This window comes from Heterocephalus glaber, unplaced genomic scaffold, assembly GCF_053883595.1.
Source record: "Heterocephalus glaber isolate CG9 unplaced genomic scaffold, H.glaber_assembly_v1.0 deba00000768, whole genome shotgun sequence".
NCBI lineage: Eukaryota > Metazoa > Chordata > Mammalia > Rodentia > Bathyergidae > Heterocephalus > Heterocephalus glaber.
In genome coordinates, this window is record NW_028258162.1 from 1,701,833 (window position 1) to 1,722,301 (window position 20,469).

At 58.1% G+C, this 20,469-nt stretch overlaps 1 protein-coding gene across 5 annotated transcripts in view; it reads right to left on the reverse strand.

The window, feature by feature from the left end:
- The window catches only part of Iqsec1 (IQ motif and Sec7 domain ArfGEF 1), a 280,229-nt gene that overhangs the window by 98,506 nt on the left and 161,254 nt on the right, over window positions 1-20,469 (reverse strand). Inside the window, exon 1 of one of the 5 annotated variants that reach the window (XM_087207200.1) lies at window positions 8,042-8,441. The exons of the other annotated variants lie outside the window; for them this stretch is intronic. Coding sequence (XP_087063326.1) covers window positions 8,042-8,064 — 23 coding nt within the window. The 5' untranslated portion in view covers window positions 8,065-8,441. Of the gene's footprint in view, window positions 1-8,041; window positions 8,442-20,469 lie in introns of those variants that run through there. 5 annotated transcript variants of the gene reach the window in all.

Sequence of the window (20,469 nt, forward strand, 5' to 3'; positions counted from 1 at the left end):
ATGGGGTGGCTGCTGGGGTCCCAAGTGCACCCCAGGAAACAAAGCAGACAGGAGCCCCTTAACCTGGGCCAGGTGGGGCCTCTGAGCTGACACCACACTGGGCCTGGCTTTGACCGCAGCCCGTTCTTGGCTCACTGCTGTGCCCAACCTCACCAGCTCTGTCCTGGGTTCTCGTTCAATCTATGACAAGCCAGTGTGACAAAAGCCAATTCGCAGAAGAGTGTGCAGAACGACAAAATCATCACAAGTACTTGTTTTCCCGAAACCTTTTAGTTTCAATCGACTGCTTTCCATTTTTGTCTTCCAAATGGCATTTGCAGGGACATTCAGTTTGTCTCGACCCCAGCGGCTTCTGCCTGCTGCCCGGAGGCAAGGGAGGGGAGCCCTGAGGACAGTGGGTCCAGGAGAGTCAGGGTTGGCACTGCCTTTCCGAGGTGGGGGTCTGGGGCAGGGAAATTGCTGGCTGTCCCCAGGCCTGGGACCCATCACCTGCCTCCTGACTTTCTAAAATTAAACCAACAGTTGAGTTACAAATTAGTTGAGTTACATAATTTCAGATGCATCTGAAGTTGTGAAAAAAATAGCACAGGGAGGTCCTGTCTTCTCTCCACCCATCTCTCCCAGTGGCAGCGTCTCAAGGACATCACCACCTTCAGGACACCGACATAGTAACATCCGTCTGCCCATCTTGGATTTCCCACAGTGCTGAAAGTCCTGGAAAACCCATGGATGCTGAAGTCCCTAACCACAGAGAGGCCCTGGGAGGCCCCCAGAGCCCGTGGCTTTCTCAGGAAAGTCCCTGCTGACTGCCCAGTGCCACACCTGTCCTCCACCAGTCGTATCTCCGTGTCTGTGACGGCTGTGTCCCCTCCCGGTGCCCTGGGAGCTGACAGAGGGACCAGTCACAGCAGCAGCTGGGCCTCACGGCCTGGCCCGCTCTGGGCTTCCAGAACCTCCGCTGGCTCGTGACCCACTCATCCTCCCTCATACTTGAACCTCCAGATGCCTCACCCTGCCCACCGTAACACCGGTGCTGAGTCGCTGTTCTGCCGTGTTGTGTGGGGAATGATGATGCGGAAAATGTCTACGCCTCCTCAGGATAGACGCAACCAGCGTGGGCACAGCCACACAGCACACACGCTAGCTCCAGGTGGGTGACACTCACGGGACACGGGAGGACAGGGACTCTGGACCTGGGACATGGTGGGGACCACAGCAGCTGTGCCCACCTGTCTCTTCAAGTTCAAGTTTTGCTTTCGGGAACTTTCTGGAATTTCTATGCACAGTTGGTTGAATCTGAGCATGCAGAACACAGGCCTGACTGGACACGACAGTCCCAGGACTGGGAAGATCCCTCACCTCACAGCCCTGCTCACATGCTAACCTGTCCACTGCCAGCTTCTCTGCTCTGACACGAATGACATGGCCGTCACAGAGAGAAATAGGAGAAGACCTAATGGTGAACGCGTAGTCCAGCTTAATGGTGGGCGGCCTGGTCCCCCTGGGCCCGAAAACAAAGTCAGTGCCCTCTCTGGTTACAACAGTGCTGGGATTCTGGGCAACTCTGGCCCCTGGAGGACAGCTAACCTCAGTGATGGGACGCTCTGCATGTGACAGCTCTTGGCAGAGTTCTGGAAGAGTTCCTGAAGGAAAACTCTGATGTATGCTGCAGTCCTATGACGTGCATTCGGTGGCTTATTTTCATTTTTATTTTCTTGCAGCTGGGATACCCAGGCTGGCCCTGAATTCCTGGGTGCAAGCGATCCTCTTAGCTCTGCCTCCCAAGAGGCTGGGACTGCAGGTATGTGCCGAGGCGCCCGGTTTAAAATGACAGCGTTTGCACTGACTGCCCTGGGGGAACCACTGCAGATGGAAGCCAGGGCCTTGTGCACGCTGAGCACAAGCTCTGTCACCGAACTGCGCCCCAATAGCTGGCCTGACCCAGAGTTAGCCAGGGTGATGGCGTCAAGCGGCAGTACAGGGGAGCGGAGGTGGCCTTCATCTTGAGGTGCTCTCAATTGCGGAAATAAATAAAAATATCATAACAAAGGTTCAAGGGTCTTTTCTGTATGATAAACATCCTCACTTTCGCCTGCCTTCACTTAGGAAAGGGTAAATCAAAAGCACAGGAGATACCACTTCACCCCTTTAGGATGGCTATTGTTAAAAAAACAGACAACAGCAAGTGATGGCAAGGATGCTGGGAAATGAGGATGCTTGTGCAATGCTGGTGGGAAAGTTCAATGGTGGGAAACAGGGTTCCTGCCTGCTCCAGCAATTCTACCTCAGAGAGGACACAGAAAACATTCAAAAGCAGGGTCCGGAGGAGGTATGAGCACATCCATGGTCATATCAGCATTATTCACAATACCCAAACGCAGAGGCAACCCAACTGTCCGACTGTAGACATAGGAATAAGCAACATGTGGTCCATCCATGCAGTGGAATATTATATAGCCCTTAAAAAGGAAGGGCATTTTGACACATGCTACAGTGTGGGTGAACCTTAAGGATATTATGTCAAGGGAAATAAGCCTGTGACAAAAGGACAAATACTCTATGGTTCCATCCATGTGAGGTTCCCAGAGCAGTCAGGTTTAGAGACAGAAATAGAATGGTGGGTGCCAGGGATGAGGGAGGGAGAATGAGGAATTAGTGTTGAAAGGGGACAGAGTTCACTCTGGGAAGATGGGAGCGTTCTAGAGATAGACAGTGAGAGTTGCTCAGTGATGTGAAATTACTTAATGCTGCTGAACTGCACATTTAAAAATAGTTGAGAGGCTGAGCATGGTGGCTGCCTGTCATCCCAGCACTCGGGAGGCTGAGGCAGGAGGATCACCATGAGTTCAAGGCCAACCTGGGCTACACAGTGAGTTTAAGACAAGCTGAGAATATAGCGAGACTGTCTCAAAATAACAAACCAAACAAAAAAAAAGATTAAGAGGGTTCATGGGTGGGTGACAGATGGGTGTAGCGGGGTGCTGGGAGGGCACAGCTGACAGGACAGAGTGCAGCGTGGGACAAGGGCCACGTGCCACCCTGCACCACCTAAACTGTGCTCCCGGTCTCCAGCAGGTGCCTCTGTCCGTGTCCCACGTCCCGTGTCCCACGTCCCGAGTCCCGGGTCCAGTGTCCACCTGCTACATGTCAGCTCCACACGTGCAGGGCCAGCCTGGCACGCAGACCAGGTACCCAACGGCCACTGGGATAAGTGAACTAGGCCCCCGGAAAGCACCAGAAGGACTGGGCTGCGACAGAGCCAGGGCGTCAGAAGGGCCCTCCAGCATCCACCACGCCTTCCTCTCCCGGCCTCCCACACCTTTCGGAAAACCTGCGAACTGGAAGTGTCATCCTGCAGCTCCAGTTCCAGAGCTCGGGGGCCCAGGGTCACACTGGGGGCAGGAACTTCCCTGCCCTTGTTCCCCAGGGACCTGACGGAAGGCACAAGCGTCACGGGGGCCTCCTGGGGTGAGTGCTGGGGACGGGGACACAGGGCCCCCCACTAGCAGGCACTCAAGGGAAACAGCAGCCCCAAAGCCAGCCACAGGCAGCTTAGTCAGCACCAGTGGCGGTGGCTGCTGACGGGGACAAACTGGCCTGGTCAGGCCCGGCTGAGGGACCCAGACAAAGGCCCTGCAGCCCCGAGGGCAGGGGCTGTGCAGGGTGTGCAGCGGTGGAGCGGCCTCCTCCACCCAGTGCCAGCTGAGAATATGTGGGGAAGGGGCCCGGCCTGGCGGCCAGGAGACACCAGGAGACGCTGGGACACCTTGTGCACAGCTCCTCGGCCTTGACCCCGGGTGGGTGAGACATCTGCCTGCAGAATGGGATGACCCCAGAACCGGCTCAGCACAGCTCTGAGGATTCGCCGGGAGACGCTTCTCAAGGAGCTAGCACCACGGGGCAGGCAAGGGCTCTGGGGAGCAGGCACCGGGTCCCCAGGGAAACAGGGGCATCGGGGGACGGAGAAGGGGTGGGCGCTGGAATGTGAGGCCTGGGAGGCAGAGAACCAGCCCAGGCCACGGAGGAGGCTGTGGCCTAGCACCTGTACCCAAGGCCACCCAGGAGGATGGTGCCCAGGCTGGCATGGTCCTGCCTGGGGCTGGGCCGTAGGTCTGGGCCTTGGTTCCTGCAGAAGACCTGTCCCTGGAGGGTGGTGGCAGGTTTGGGTGTCTGTCCCTGTCTCTGACGAAGTCTCTAACCCGACCCAAGCCAGGCCCGGTGCAGCGTGGCAGGTCCAGTGTGGAGCAGCTCTGGCCCCAGACCTCACTGCATGCTGTGGAACCTTCCTGTGTGCCTCAGCCTCTCCGAGTGACACCTAGGCACTGCCCAGTGACCTTCTGGGGCCAAAAAGGGCAGAGATATGAGCGCCCAGAAAACAACCCAACGCGCTCGACAGCAAGGTGTGTTTGCAGGGGGAAGGGCTGCAGGCCATCATACTCGACATGTGCTCAACAGGGAAGCCTGGGCCTTAGTTTCTCCACCGGTCAGAAGAGAGGTCGAGGCTGCTGAGCCTGCAGAGGGGAGGGAGACCCCCAGTATCCTTAGGGGCCCCTGCAGGGAATGGTGCCCTGAACAGCCCACCAGCCTGAACCGAGAACTCCTGTATCAGGAGTTAGGTCCTGCTGGGGTCCTTATTCTGGGACTCGGATGGTCTGTAATGAGAAACGGAAAAGCAGTGCCCCCAGGGTCACTGGGAAGGTCAAAGCAGCTCAGGCTTCAAAACCCTCGGCCTAATGTCAGCTCGAGTCCTTCCCGCCATGACCACTGGCAGGTTCCCTGACCCCAGAACGCCAGTGGCAACGGCAACCACTCCCTGCTTCCGGGCCGTCTTTCTGTCCAGCCCTTTGTGCTGATGTTCTAACACCTGTCCCCCACCCACCTGCTGGCTCCCAGAAGACAGACACTATTTCTTACCTGGCTTTGTATCCCTGTTTAGGGCAGTGCCTGGCAACCACCCGTAATCCATTCATTTGCCACAGACTTCCTGAGTGCCGGTTACAGGCTGGCAATGCCTAAGCTAACAAGTGCTCAGCACCTCTACCCTGGGCCTGCCAAGCCCACGGCCACAGGCAACAGGCCACACTGGGCGGGGAAGGGGCAAGGAAACGGCTGGGCACCTGGGCCTTCGGAGGGGCCGGGCCGTGAATGAAAATGCAATTGCAGGGAGGGGAGGAGTAGTGGCCAGGGAGAGGTTAGACAGTATCCCTCCCTCCGGGCCTGTGTCCTGCGTTGTGAGCCCTAGGCCTCGGGCAGTCATGAACAGAGAGCACTCCAAGTCCACTGTCATGTAGGGCAGTGACCAGGACGCCAGAGTGGTCACTGTAAAGGGCACCCGGCCATCACTAAGACGCTGTTCATCAAGCTGTCATTAGAGCAGTGACCTTGCTTGCTAGCGAGTGGCATCAAGGAACTGACTCAGAGGCTTCATGGATTCTGTTTGATAAATAAGTTTAGCTGCTCTTGTTAGCATCCTTTATCTCTTGCACTGTGCTACCTCCATGAGTGACTGAGTCCCCAGCTGTGACCCTGCTCCCCTCGTGGCAGAGTCTAGATCCATGACAACCAGCAGGCCCAGAGGGCAGAGGGGAGGGAAATGCACAGAAGCTGGGGACAGGGGGTACAGTGAACCTCCCAGGCCAAAGGAAGAGCTATGTGACCTTTGGCAAGTTCCTTCTGCTCTCTGAGCCTCAGTATCTTTGTCCGTGAAATGGGATCAATAATGTTGCCTTTTCCAGCAGTGGAGAGGAGTGTTCGAAAGTTCAAAGCTGGCTTAGTGAGACCCTGTCTTAAAATAAAAATAAAAGAGGACTGGGGCTGTAGCTCAGTGGTAGAGAACTTGTCCAGCAGGGTTCAATTCCTGGGAAAGAAAGGGAAATGGGCAAGCTTTGAGGCCAAACAGGGTGATTCTGAGGTTGGCCACAATGCTGCCAGGGTTGAATTTCCAGCTGTGAGGAAAGTTAAACACCTGGAGCTGCCCAGCAACAGGCGTCCTGCCCCTGGTCCTGGCCAAGGACAAACTGGTGGATCAAGCACCCAGTGGGTGAACACAGCAAGGCCAGCTCTGGGTCCCACATGGCTCTGCAACAGCAGGGCCCACACGGCTGTGCAGCCCGGCCCTGCTAGTCTGTTTAGAAGGTCAGTGCCAAAAGTTTTGAGGGTGGTCTTGCAGGGGGAGGAGGGGGAGGATGGCCCGGCTGTCACGGTGCCTGGATGGGGAGCAAAGACCCTCAGGGAAGGGCAGTGGGAAGCAAGAATTCCTGACAGGCCCTGCCCTCTCCCAGGCCAGCAGGGTAGACAGGCTTAGTCCATGCAGCCACAAACTGGCCAGCTCCATGTGTTCAAATGCAGTTTCTGGGCTCTGCAGACCAGATCAAACCCACTGGGAAAGGGCCCTGGAATCTAGAAACTGTTCCTGGCAAGACACTTGGGATTGCTTTGCGATGCTGCCACAGGAGCAGCTGCCTCCCGGGAACACCAACTGCAGTCAGACACTCATCACCAGCACCCGGGGACCGAGCAGATCCCGATGCCTTCAGCCCCACAAACTCGAGTCTCCCGCAGCGGGATTCAGGCTGGGTATTTTATAATGTTCCTAAGTGATTCCGGTGCAGATCCCCCACTAAAGTCCACACTCCTGGCCCTGGCTAACACGCTCCAAGGTTCCAGGGGAGAGTTGCCAAGCCTCAGTTTCCCTGTCTCTCACGTGGAATCTTTGCACCTGTCCAAACCAGGCTTTTGTGAGAACTAAAACAGTGTTACTCTCCATGGAGACTCACATTTCATCCGGGTGACGTCTTACCTCCCCAAGGGTTTGGCAGTGCCGGGGAGCTAGGAATTTCTCTGCCATCAAGCTCCTGGGCCCTGGCAAAGGTGTGCCAGGTGGCACACAGCTCCTCCTGAGGACCTGTGCTACCCAGAGCTGGTGACAGAAGTGCCACACCTGGAAAGGACTTGCTATGTTTCCAAGACAGACCATGGACTGCTGATGCAGCTTCGCACAGAGAGGCAGCTGCAGCCAGGCTGTGTTTACATCCCCTGCTCCATTAGCATGAGGACCGCCCTCCATGGAGGAGGAGGTGCCTGGCCTTGGTAGGGGTCTGCCGTGGCCGTGGGGGATCCCCCACTGCCCTGGGGAGCACTCCAGCCTTCCTCTCTTAGCCCAAGCCAAGAGGATCCGGCCCTGTTCTCTAACGTCATAAAATCTGAGGTCACCAAACAGCCCTAACAGACAGCCACCCCGCGCTGGGTAAGTGCCCAGGCAGGGGAGACCCTAAGCTGGGCCTCAACCCAGATGGCCTGGGGTCTGGGAGGAGGGTGAAGGTTGCTCAGCCCTGAATGGCACAGTGCAGAGCCCCAGAGAGCTGCCAGAGAACTGGCATTTGGGGCCCACTGCCCCCTGGGAAGACTGACTTAACCAAGCATGGGCTTTGGTTTCCATAAATACCCCGGCCTTGTGATGTCACCACTTCATGCAGACTTTACCGGCTTCTGCCCCTGGCATTAGGCCCAGCTGACAGTGCTCTACCTCAGCCCTGCCCACAGATCACCTGGGCACTGTGGCTGGACACGGACACCACACTTCTTGGGAAGACGGGCCAGGCCCTACCTATCTGTGCAGGACGCAGCACCTGCAGTACCCTCAGTCTGACTGCCAGCCTTCCACTGGGCACGGCAGAGGCACCAGTTATGGGCATACTGGGGACCAAAGTCCTTCCCCAAATGGGAATGCTGTGGGCTGTGCCGAAAGCCAAATGCAGCAGTGGGCCTGAGGCCCCTGCATATGGATTTGGGAGAGGACACCTGTCCTCCAAGCCAGTCAGTCTCAGCCTGATGAAGACTTGCTGACTAATACCCTTTTCCTCAGCGTCACCACCAACAAACATCTCCGCTGCAGGGGACAAACAGTGGCTCCCCTGCAAGGTGGCCAGCTCCCTCTGCAAGCCACCTGCCCTCCCTCTGCCAAGCACCTCATTCCAGCTGCCAGCTGGGCTCGGCAGCCCTGGCCTCGGGCTCTGGGCACAACCCTGCCACATATACTCACAAACAGCGTCTTCGGCAAGCCATCCTGTCTGAGTCCCGTCCTCTCTTCCTCTCTGGCTGGGAAGGCTCAGCGTGGTTAAGAGGAGGAGCAGAATGCCCAAGAGAGATGCGGAAGGGAATAAAATTAAATCGAAGGGCGAGTCATATTCCTGGGGGTGGCAGGCTGAGCCAGAGAAGCTGGGGCGGGAGTGCAGGGCAGGCTCCAGAGGGGTCCTTAGCACGCTGGTCCCTAGACTGTGCCCGGGAGACTTGGGAGACAAGGAGTCACCATGGTCACCAGGTTGGGTGGCGTGGCTGCCACCTGGGACCTCCTCAGGATGTTTGCCTCCCGCACATCCGGGGTGGCAGGGCTTAGGGAGGAGGAGCGGAGGGCTGGGGGCAGTAGGCGCGGGGGTTTGCTCTCCCAGCATCCGGAGGAGGGGCGGGAGCGCAGGAGCCTCCCAACCACCCAGCTCCCAAGGAGCAATGGAGCGCAATCGCGCTGGACCAATCAACGCGGAGGCGCTCGTCGCCATGGCAACTGCATCACCAGGCGCTGCCGCCCCGTGGCGCTCTCCCTGCAGAACTGTTCGGGCAGGCGGTGGAGAGCGCGGGGCGCAGCAGCGAGGCAGCCCTTTCCAGCCCGCGCTAGAAACCTGGAAATCTGTTGCTAAAATGCACGCACCGCTCGGGGACTGCAGTGATGACAACTGTTTCCCAGGGAGGCTTCTCTCTGCCTCTGGCGCAGAAATATAGGAGCCACCCTGCCAATTCCAAGGCGAGCTCTGGCACTTAAACCCTCGGCACGTCGCTTCCCTCCTGGGAGTCCAGACGGTGCTACCCTAAAATGGGGTCCTTTTGGAGATGTCAAGGGCCCAGGAGGACTTGAGGCACACGGTGGCTGCAAGTCACAGCAGTTGTCGTCTGTGCCAGTCACGGTCTAAAGGGAGTTGGGCTGGGGGCAGGCAGTCTCTGGTCCAGCAATGGTCCCTCTTCCTCCTCCTCTCCCTCCAACGCCCTGGGCACCCACCTCCCAGCAGACAGGGATGCTGGTGGACTAGCAGACAGAGGCGGGTAAGGTGCACAAGGCCCCTGCCTTCATGCGGCTCACTGCTAAGGGGAGAGTTCCCACGGCCTTCTCACTGAGCTACATCCCCAGCCCTTTTAAAAAAAACTTTAAGAGCCAGGTATGGTGGCACACACCTGTAATCCCAGCACTCAGGAGGCTGAGGCAGGAGGATTGCCACAAGCTCTTAGGCTACATAGTGAGTTCAAGGCCAGCCTGAACTACATAGTGAGACCCTGACTCAAAATACCATAAAGATAAAAATAAAACTGTATTTTAAAACAGGATCTTGCCAAGTTCATCATTCCTTCCATCCTCCTGCCGCAGCCTCCCAGAGTGAATTGCAGGCGTGCACCACCATGCCCGGCTCAAAGGGAAGGGTCGGGAGGGGTGAGGCCCGGAAGCTGGAAGGTGAGAGGTGGAGAGCCAGGCCCAGGCTCTGGGGCAGGGAGGAGCTGGGGGTTTGGGTGATGCTGAAGCAGCGGTTCCCAGCCGTCCTTCTGCCTGGAACCCCCTTTTCTTCCACACAGGTTTTTCTCTTTCGTGCTACCTAATCAGTCTGCTGTTTCCCTGTCTGTAAATCTGGAATCTCAAACCCACCTGCGGGCCTTCCATGGCCACTTTCTGTGCATTGCCGCCCTCACGTGGCCTTGTGAAGGCATCACCAGCCGCCTAAGGAGACATCCAGCAGCTGGCCTGGGCCCCGCAGCCCAGGTCCCACCCCTCACCGGGCACAGCGAGTTAGGGCCAGGATGGACCTCAGAGAGAACGGGGGCTTTCCCAGTGAGGCACAGCAGAGAGGAGCGGGCTGGGGCTCGGCCCTGGCTCTATGTCCCTGCACGGGGCATGGGCAGGCAGCCCAGATGCAGGGCTTCCAGGTGGCAGATGGCTCCAGGAGCGATGGCCTCTCATGCCCCAAGGCTCCATCGCTGAGGAGCACTGTCCGGGGAGCCAGGCTCCTGTCTGGGGCTGGACATGGCACAGCCTGTGACAACGCTGGAGCAAGGCGGCACCACCAGGGCTGCTTCTGCCTGGGTTCCCTGCTCCCCATCTGAGGGGGTCCCCAGAAGGGTCCCCTAAAAAGCAGGTCAAGCTAACTCCCTGCCACACACGGGGTCTCGCAGCACGGCAGCAGCTCAGCCAAGGCACAAAAGCCCTTGTGCCCCCAGAGTTGGCTCACTGCCACCCTCCTGCCTTCTTCTGAGAGGGGATTCTCTCTCACCCTCATCTGACGGGGAGGAACCTGAGGCTCAGAGGGGAGAATGGGTACCCCAGGTGCGGCCCCCCAGCTTCCCCTTCCGGGTGTTCTCTTTTGTTCCCTGGGGGCGCATGGCACACATTTGTACCCCTGTTGCTTTTTGGGTACTCCCCCCTTTGAACTGACATTCATCTCTTCCATGCTCTGCTGTTATTTCAAAGCAGGGGAAATGGCCAGGCCTGGTGGTACACACCTGTCATCCAGTGGAGAGGCTGAGGCAGGAGGATCTCTGTGACTTCAGGGCCAGCCTGGGCTACATAGTGAGTTCAAGGCCAGGCTGGACCACACAGTGAGACCCTATCTCAAAAAAATAAAAAGGCTAATGGCAAAGACACTGGCATTCAGAATGAATTGCCGGGGCTGGTGTGTAGGAGCATTCCCCCAACTCAGGGAAGAGAGGTGCAGCCGGCCTTAGGGTTGCTGCCCCTGAGCAGGGCTGTAGGCATGGTACCTACCACCCACCTGGCTCTGCAGGCTGGGGACTGGGGTGATGGGGCCCCAGCATGCAGACAGCCCCTGCACCCCAGAGGTATTCGCTGGGGTTTCTGGAAATGCCCCTGGCTCCACCTCCTCACTGAAGACTGGGAGGAGGAGGAGGTAGCTGCCGGAGATGGTTCTGGAAACTCTTTCCAGGCAGGACTCCCCTCCTCCGACTGGAAAATCCCAACCTGCAGGCTGACAGGCTCACTCCAGGCATCGACTCCATCGTGCCGGCCACCCGCAGTCACCTGTCCCTGGGCATGAGTGTCTGAAGGCTGGAGTGAGCAGGTGACAGGTTTGCAAGCAACAGGTCTCCCAGGCAGGGCCGAGGAGCCCCCATCCCGGGATGGGGGATGGGGCTGAAATGACCCCTACCCTTCTGGTGGCTGGGCCTTCCCCGTGGTGGAGCAGCACAGCCAGCATCATTCCACCCCCGAGAATCTCAGAACACAAATCCTTCAGGGTCTGCAATGTCCTTCCTACTGAAGCTTTACACTGTAAAGAAGTGAAGTATGAATGGCACAAATCACATCTATTTCCCAGAACAAAATAAAGCCTCCTCTGTCACCTCCCAACCATCTTCACACCCTCACGCCTGCAGGGGTGACCACTCTCTTCTGTCTGGAGCACATCCTTCTAGCACTTTCTCTGCCGCTAGAAAATAGATGGCACTACGTGGACCCTGAAAATGGCACCTATTATGACATTTAAGACAGAGACTTAAAATATGCACAAAGGCATAAAGGATGAGTCCAAGAGAACACGGGGAGGGTGCTGGGAATGTCTGGGTCCCCTCCTCTGTGATGTCTCCTGCCCACCCTGGCTCCTGACTTCAGTCTGGAGCAACTCTTCCCAAGCAGTTCTCCTGCCGGGATAGGTGAGCTCGCATGACATAAGCAGTGACACACGCCTCTGACTACATAAGCAGGATCACATCGTGTGGCTTTTTCCAGAACGGTTTCCCCATCCACGTTCCATGTGGAAGACTGAGTCATGGAATCTCTAAACCACAGACTCTTCCTAGCCACCAGCTCCCCATCACAGGCTTTGCAACCGCAGAGGTGCTTGGCAGAGCCCCCTTCTGCAGCGCAGCAGGTGTCACCAAGGTGCCCGGGACCGCTCAGCAGGGTCCCTGAAAGGCCCTCTCCCGGAGTGGCTGCATCTTGTGCTGCTTGGGAGGAGAGCTGGCCAGGGGGGACCCGGAACCCCGGGGCTGGCATCGGTCCCTGCTGCCCGCTGTGCCAGACATGCTGCTGGGTGAGCCGAGGATGGCCTGGGCCCAGAGCTGCTGAGCTGGGCTGGTGGGAAGCACCTCACGGACACATGGTGTGGCAGGAGGAGGGACAGCAGTGGGTTGCCCTGCCTGAGCCCAGTAGGGAGCCCTGAGACAGCTGAGGCCTCCAGGAGGCAGAGAGAAGGGTACAGAACGGAGCCAGAGGGGACGAGAGGCCCTGGCCTCACCCGCCCGTGCCGTGCTCCCCCCTTGGCCCTGCTGTGCTGGGGTTATGGCCGTGCACCACCACAGCCCACCTCTGTGGAAAGGAATTTCACTGAGAAGCAAAGCATTGTGTTCCAGTTACAAACGCAGTGCGATGTGTGCTCACAGAGACAGGCTGTGACTGGCTTCTCAGCTGGAGGTCCCTCCAGCCCCCCCCCCCAGGCTCCTGCCAGCTCCTCCCACTCCCAGCCGCCTCCTCCCAGCCCCAGGACCTTTGCACAGGCCGAGGGAGGGGGCTTCGCTGGGCCACTGGGGTCAGGGCAGAGCTGACTCTCTGCCCCAGCTCATGCCTTCTGCAGGGCCCGCGTCCCCTTCCGGTGGTTCCTGGGCATACCAGGCACATGGCCACAGAGAGAGCTCAGCTGCAGTCTGGCCAGGTGAGGCGGGGACACGTGGCCTGTCATCCTGCCTAGGAAGTGAGCACACACCGGGCTGTCAGGGGCCCCCAGAGCACATCCCACCCCCATGCATCTCCGAGACTAGACCTCTGAGCTGACTCATTTTACCAGAAGTGCTCTGGTACAGAGTAGGCTCCTATCTCATTGGTCATAGTAACCAAGATCTATGCCCAAAACGGGGAGGTGATCGTGTGTCCAGTCCTGTTCAGATCCCACCAGAGTCCCAGGCTGGCTCTGGTTCCTGCCTCAACACAGTGAGGGGACAGGCTGGGACACGATCAGAGGGGACAGCTGGGATGCAAAAGACCCTGGAACCCGAAGCAACTAGAAAAAAAAGCAGGTGAGACAGGACCCTCGGGGGAAGGGCCCGAGAAGAGCACTGCACTGCGGGCACCACTTGATCAGTCATTCCCTCGCACCCAGGCGAGAGCTCTCCACGAACCCACTCTGCAGATGAGGAGACTGAGGCTGGGGAAGGAGGAGGGCCCTGTGTCCCGCAGGACGCTGGGGAGGCTGCCTGCTGCGGAGGGACCAGCGAGTCCCCGCTGTGGAGGGAGGCGGCCTGGACACCCGGGGTCTCCTCTCAGCCCGGCTCGGTGAGACCCGGCTACCACTGCAGCCTCTGTTCTTTGAATCCCACCCAGGCTGACCTGTTTCCAGGAGGGGAAATCGACGCCCGCGCACCCGCCCCAATCACAGATCCCGGGATTCCATCTGCCAGACTCCGCGAACTGGCCGCGCGGGAGCTGCAGCTGGAAAGTCCCGGCTGCTCCCAGAGCTCCGAGTTCCCCAGAGGGAGACGGAAGCGAGAAGGGCTCGTGGAGAAGCGCTGGGCCTCAGGCGCCGCCTCTGTGAAATGGGCCACAGTGCCTGCCCCGGGGAAGGAGCCCCGAGAGGACTCCAGGCTTGAGGCCGCGCTGCTCCGCCCCTAGGGGCGTCCTCCTCGGACTGAAACGGGCGTGTGCACCGATGCACAGGGAGGGGACCCCGCCGCCCAGCGGGACCAGGCTCGCCCGCGGCCGGTTTCTCCTCTTCCCAGGTCCCGGCAGCTCCCTGGCACAGGGCTGCATGCTCGGTCTGTTGGCGCCTCCCGGACTGCTGGGGCCCCACTCCTCTTTCTCCCCGCACCCTCGCCCAGCCCTGGAGTTGTCTGAGCGGGCAGCAGGGCTGCAGGGGGCCCTCTGGGAGCGCCCAGGAGGCTGAAGCAGGAGGCTGGCTTGGACTGCACAGTGAGTTCACGGCCAGCCTGGATTACATAGCGAGTCCCCGTCTCAACAAACAAAGAAAATACGCGTTATGGTCTGGCTCCATTTATATGAAATTCCAGAGCTTGCAAATCTCTAGGCACGGAGCAGAAGAGTGGCCCAGGACGGGGGTGTGGACCAAGAACAAAGAACAGCAGCGAGTGGGCACGGAGAATGAAAACGTCCTACAATCGATTGTGGTGATGGGGGCCTAACTCCGCAAATACACTAAAAACCATTGAGATGCACACTTGAAAACCCCAGTGTATTTTCAGATAGGCAATCTGTACTATTTTCCGGTCTGTTTCTCTACCATTACTATGCTAGCTCCATGCAAAAAAGCCTTTTGTATTGAGGGGGCACTGGGGATTGAACCCAGGAACTTCATGACGATTTGCATCCCCAGTGCAGGGTCTTGATGAGTTACTAAGTGCCCCAGGCTGGGCTGGAACTTTCGATCCTCCTGCCTCAGCCTCCGGAGTGCTGGGCTGACAGGCGTGCACCACCGCGCTGGACCCGACTCTTCCCACAGTTCCCACATGCGATGCTCCGAGCGTCCAGCAGAGGGCAGTGCCAGCCGCTATAACGTCACCTGCGTGGCCGCAAAGCCCAAGCCTGTGCAGGGTAATCAAGAAGCCCGCTGCTGCTCCCTTGCTCGCCGGGCCTTGTTACCTCGCTGCTATGCTTGCCCCTCGCTAGTCACCCTACTCCTCTCTGGCCCCTCAAGGTCCCACAGAATCTCACGCAGCTTTCTGCCACCTTGGTGGCCTCCTTTCTTGCTTTCTTTTTTGTTACCGGGGATCGAACTCGGGTCCTTGAGCTTGCGCAGCAGGCGGTGAAACCACTGAGCTAAAGCCCCGGCCCTCTTCTTTCTTTTATCTTTTTTTTTTTTTTTTTGGAGACAGGGTCTCACTATGTAGCCCAGGCTGGCCTTGAACTCGAGGCGATCCTCCTGCCTCGGCCTCCCGAGTGCTGGGATTACAGGGTCCACCACCACGCCCCGCCCTGTCTCTGTGTTGTGACCACCTGTAGGTGTCTTGGATTCCAGATGATTTTGGCAAAACTGCTAGGCGACACCTAGGTGCAGCTGGTTTGAGTCGCAGGGCCAAGGACCAGGGACACATCCTCTTTTACTTTTCAATTTTTAAAAAATGAGTGCATGCTTGCAGTACATAATGATCACGTTCTTCGTGGACAGTTGACACGTCTTCACTCTTTGTTTTACATCCCCTTCTTTCCCCACCATTTTTTGGTCCCCTTTGCTTTTGCAAAAGATCTATCTCCCTACTTCCTTTTATCTTTTAGTTTGCACTTTATACATTGGGTTTCTCATACAAGGGAAACCATGCGATATTTAATCTCGTGTGTCTTTACTTTATGGTCTCAAGGTGCATCCATTTTCCTACAAATGATGCAAGGCCATCCTTCTTTATGGCAGCGTAATATTCCACTGTGTGTAAATATCACATTTTCTTTATCCACTGATCTGTTGAGGGTCACAGAGGCTGCATCCAAGTTCTCTTTCTGGAAACCTTCTTCCTCCTCACTTGACCCCTGGCTTTCCCAGGGTCACCTCTTGTCAGTAGAGATGCTAAGCCAGTGAGCCGGGAATCCTCCCCACGCCTGCCTCTGTCCCTGTCCTTCCTGAAGCCCCTGGGTAGCTTGAAAGGCAGGTGCGCCCCGTCCCCAGCCGTGGGATCTGGGGCCCTAGGAGAATCCCACAGGTCTGGGGTTTATCCAGCCTTGCAGGGACCCGGATCAGGGCAGCAGCACGGGGACAGAGAGGAGCGAAGGACAGTTTGGAACCGCATTCCCTACTCCCTGCCACGCCCTCCTCCGCGCCCTCCGCGTGGGGGGCTCTTTTCTGCCACTCTGGGCGGCCAGGCCCGCGGGACCCGAGGACGCAATCACGCGCTGTCGCTGTCGCTGTGAAAGGAGCGGCCTCAGGGTGGAGGCGGAGCCGCCGGCCGCGGTCGGCAGCAACTGCAGCTCCAGCTGCCGGGACAATGGAAGCTGATTGGCGGCGCAGCTGTCTCCAGAGCCCGGGCGCGCAGGGGCGGGCGTCCTCCGGGGAGCCCCTAAACCGCGCTGAGCAGCCCGGAAGCCGGAAGTGGAACCCCACTCCCCCGCGCGGCCCGCCTGTCCGTCCCGGCCCCCTCCGTGTGTCGTTGAGCACCAAGACCCGGAGTCCCCAGGCCCAGCCCCACCTGGCCCGGAAGCCGGGACAGCGCAGGACAGGTCCCTACCGGATCTCAGGGCCCGGGCAAGTGCTGTGACAACTACTGTTCCTTTACTCACGCATCCCTTCACTTAGACATTGGACAACATCGGTGGCACTGCCCACGAGCCTTGGTAAGGCACAGTGCCTTTCCACCAGGGAGCTCCAGTTTAGCAAGGACTGGGTTATTTGGGGCATAGAAGGAAGGAGACTGACTTAGCACAGAGAGAGGGCCATTCCAGGTGGGTCCTGAAGGATGCCTAGGAGTTTGCCAGGAGTTGCGGATAAGTGAAAAAAAGCACATTTATGGAGAAGGGAATGATCACTTCTGGTTCACAGAGGACTCGGGTGGTGCCAAAATAATACTGTTCTCCTGTTCTGCATCCAGACGTGGCTTGGTCACTGGGTTCCTGAGCCAGTTCTGGACCCCCCGTTGGGGCGGATCCCCAGCTGCCCTGCCCTGGCCCCTCCCCTCCCCGGCCCGCCCACTGTGAAACACAAACCTCAGCCTCTCCGTCCTCAGCCAGTGTTTTGGGGAGCTGCCTGCGAGACCCGCCCGGACGGAGGAGCGAGAAGGAGCCAGGTGGGGCTGGGCACCTTTCCCAGGTCGCTGCTGGCCGCGACTGACTTTGACTCATGAAGAACGGGCAGAAGCGCTGCTCTACAAGGGCTGCTCCGCCGAGTTGGGGCGACGTCCAGCAGCCCCCAGGTCTCAGCCTGGCTTCTGGGGGCCACGACAGGGTCCCAGAGCCGACCCCACCTGTACCCTGAATGTCCACCCTGCTCCGGAGGGACTCACACCCTCCCTCCCCTGTCCCCAGGCTGGGCCCAAACAGGGTAGGGGTCCCCAGAGCCCCCCCCCAGTGTTCCCTGAACATTTACTGAGCAATTACTAAGGGTGGCTATCTTTCCGGGTGCTGAGAGGGCAGTAGAAGACAAGACCAGGCCCCTGACTCTCAGGGAGGCTGATGAGCAGCAGCACCCACAAGAAGTGCACACACTCAGTGCAGCAAGAATTAAGTGTTTTTGGAACACAGAGGGCCAAGGAGACGACTTAGCTTTGGGAAGGAACCACAGAAGATGTGTTGTGTGAAGTGGGTTTTGAGGGATGCATAGGAGTTTGTTGAGGGTTAGAAGTAAAGAAAGCAAACCTCAGAGAGGGAACAACAGTCTATGAAGAAAGAAAAGTCAGGAACAGATGGGAGGAGAGTGACCCTCTTCAATGGAGATGGGTCAGGGAAGGCCATACAGAGAAGCAGGTGACAGAGGGGGCCATGGAGATATCTGGGGAAGGGGAACCAGCTGTGCGAAGGCCCTGAGGTAGAAGGAATAGAGTTAAAAATAACTGAGGATGCTGAGGCAGAAGGATCCCTGCAAGTTTGAGGCCAGCCTGGGCTACAGAGTGAGACCATGTCTCAAACAAACACAGGAATCAACAACGCTGTTAGAAAACAACTTTTTCAGATGTTAAGTGGTGACCAGTGCCACTAAAGAACAGCGATGGGGTGGGATCAGCCGAGTGTCCCCACAGAAGCGACGCCGAGCAGAGCCCGGTGCCGAGCCACAGGTCCAGGGATGGTGGGGCCGAGGAGCCCGTCCATGCCTGAGACCTGTACGGGACCCGCGAGGACTCCGGGCGTGCTTGGCAGGGGTGGCAGCACTGCGCCCGCCCGATTCACTCCCTGCATGGCCGCCGTGAGGTCCAGCCAGTGTGCCTGGGCACGTGGCCCACAGTGTGGGGACAAAGGGCCTCTACCCGACCGCCCAGGGTGCTGCTGCTGCTGGGGGTCTTCTTGGGCCCACTTCAGGAAGACAGCCACCAACATTTTCTAGGAATCTCCCTCCCTGGGCAGCGCGAGGTCAGGAGAGTGCGCTTCCCAGCCTCCCCGGCAGGGGGCGCGGCGAGCGCCAAGGCTGGGGTAGGGCGACCTGAGCAGCTGGGGATGGGGGACAGCGGCGCCGCCCGGGGAAGGGAGACAGGAGAGGCTGGGCGGCCAGGCCTGCGGGAGGCTTCCTAATGAAGGGCGGCAGAGGGGCAGAGGGGCAGAGGGGCAGGGCCCCCCCCCCCCAAGTCGGGGTGAGGCAGCCAGTGCAGGCCTGACGGGGTCTCTCCCCAGACACTCCTCCCTCCCCTGCCCAGGCGGCTCACCCTGGGCCTGCAGCCGCCGACTGGGTCCAGCTGACTCCGCCTCTCAGGGCAGGAGCCGAGGGGACCCACAGGGGCTGGGGACAGAGCCCAAGGCCCGTCAGCTGCATCCAGGGCCTGTGGTTGCCCAGGTGGAGCCGTGCAGGTGTGGCGGGCAGTGAGCAGAGGACAAGGCTGGGGTGGGAGTCTGGGGCCACTTCCCCTGGGATGGCTTCCGAGATGAACCCTTCTCAAGCCCAGGAATCAGAGGCCAACACGGCCCTCCTTCCCCTTCGACATGCCGGGAGAGGCCTTCAATAGAAGGTGCTTCCTAAAGGACTCCAGCTGCGGGGCGTGGAATGCTCGCCTGTGATCTCAGCACGCAGGACGCTGAGGCAGGAGGATCTCCTGGAGCTCACCACACCCACCTAACATCACACTCTGCCCTCAGGGCAACCCTAGGCGCCTCCAGGTAGGGACCTGCTGGGGGGTGGTCGTGCTCCCTGCACTGATGGGGCCCCTGCCATCCCAGCCCTCTCTCCAGGAAGGACGCATCACCTGCCACCTCCCTTGGCCCGAGCTGTCTGTGGCCCATTCCAGGTCAGCAGCTTGCCCTGGCTTCTGATTTGCATTTGCAGAAACCTGTCTTCACACGCCTTTTTAATTGACCCCTCAACGCCACGCAGGCTCCGCCAGGTCACTCTCCTTTCTGTCCTCCTTGTGACCGTGGGGGAGCACAGTGTATTCACAGCACACAGTCGTTTGTCCTTGCCCCTGGGGGAGCGGCTCTGCCACCCGGCACTGCCACATCCATGCTAAATCACTCTCTTCACCATCACAGCCGTTCTACCATGAATACACCGACATCTTCCGTGTACAGAAGGTAAACTGAGGCACATGCAGGCTCAATGTCTTGCCCCCACCCCCACAGCTAGTGCAGTGTGGACCTGGAACTGGAACTGTTGCCGTTCTTCACCCCGTTCTGCCTTCTCTGTGGCCCCCGGCCAGGCAGCTCCAAAGGGCAGGGACTGAGTAACTTCTGTCACACATACTGATAGGTACACGTTTGTTGAGTGACGAAGTGACTGAGCTCTCCCCTCTCAGCTTTCTAACACCCTAGTTGACCAGTCTGCTGGGGAAATCTAAGGTGTTTCCGGCTGGGCTGGGGATGAAAGGCAGAGAAGGCATGAGTTCTCTGGGGGACCCGAGCACCCTGCTGGGGGCCAGTGTGGGACCCTCTGGTCCCACCCCATCTCCCTCCTCTCTGTCCCTTCCACTTCCGGGCTCTCTGGTCTGTAAAGTGCATGCTCAGTGAGAGCCCTCTTCCTTACTGGTAACGAGCACCGGCATCCCGGGGCGCTGGGCCGTGTGTGGAGCGAATCCTAGTCCTTTTTACCCACCTCCCTCGCCCTTCTTTCCCTCTATCCCTAGATCCTCTTCCCAGCTACAAAAAGGTCTGCCTCCCTGTTTCTTATCAGTTATCTTTTGTTTTGCTCTTTATTTATACTTTGGCTTTCTCATCTAAGAGAAACCATGTGGTATTGAAGCTTGTGTGTCTGATTTATTTCACTTAACATTGTGGTCTCAAGCTGCATCCATTTTCCTACAAATACTTAAGTTCATCCGTCTTTATGGCAGAGTAGTGCTCCACTGTGTGTAAACACCACGTTTTCTTTATCCATTCACCTGCTGATGGACATATAGGCCACTTCCAGGATTTAGCTGCTATGAGTTGTGCTGCTGTAAACATGGGTGCTCATGGGTCCCTGTGCTATGATGTCTTTAACTTTTCCGGAAGATATCTAGGAGGGGAAAAGCTGGGTTGAATGGAATGTCTAATTTTAGTTTGCTGAGGAATCTCCATACTGATCTCCATAGTGCTTGTCCTACTCCACCTAGCAGCAGTGTAAAAGGGCTCCTTTGCCCTGCAGCCTCACCAGCACTTACTGTTATTTGATTTCTTGACGATAGCCATTCTTTCTGGGGTGAGCGGTAATCTCAGGACTATTTTAATTTGCATTTCTCTAATGGCCAGAGCCCTTGGAACGTTCTTTCCTCTCTTTGTTGCCCTTTTGTGCTTCTGCGAAGTGTCTATTCACCTGTTGATTCTTGGTGCCATTGCTTGTGCAGCTGGGTTTCTATTCAGGAAGTCCTTGCCTAGGC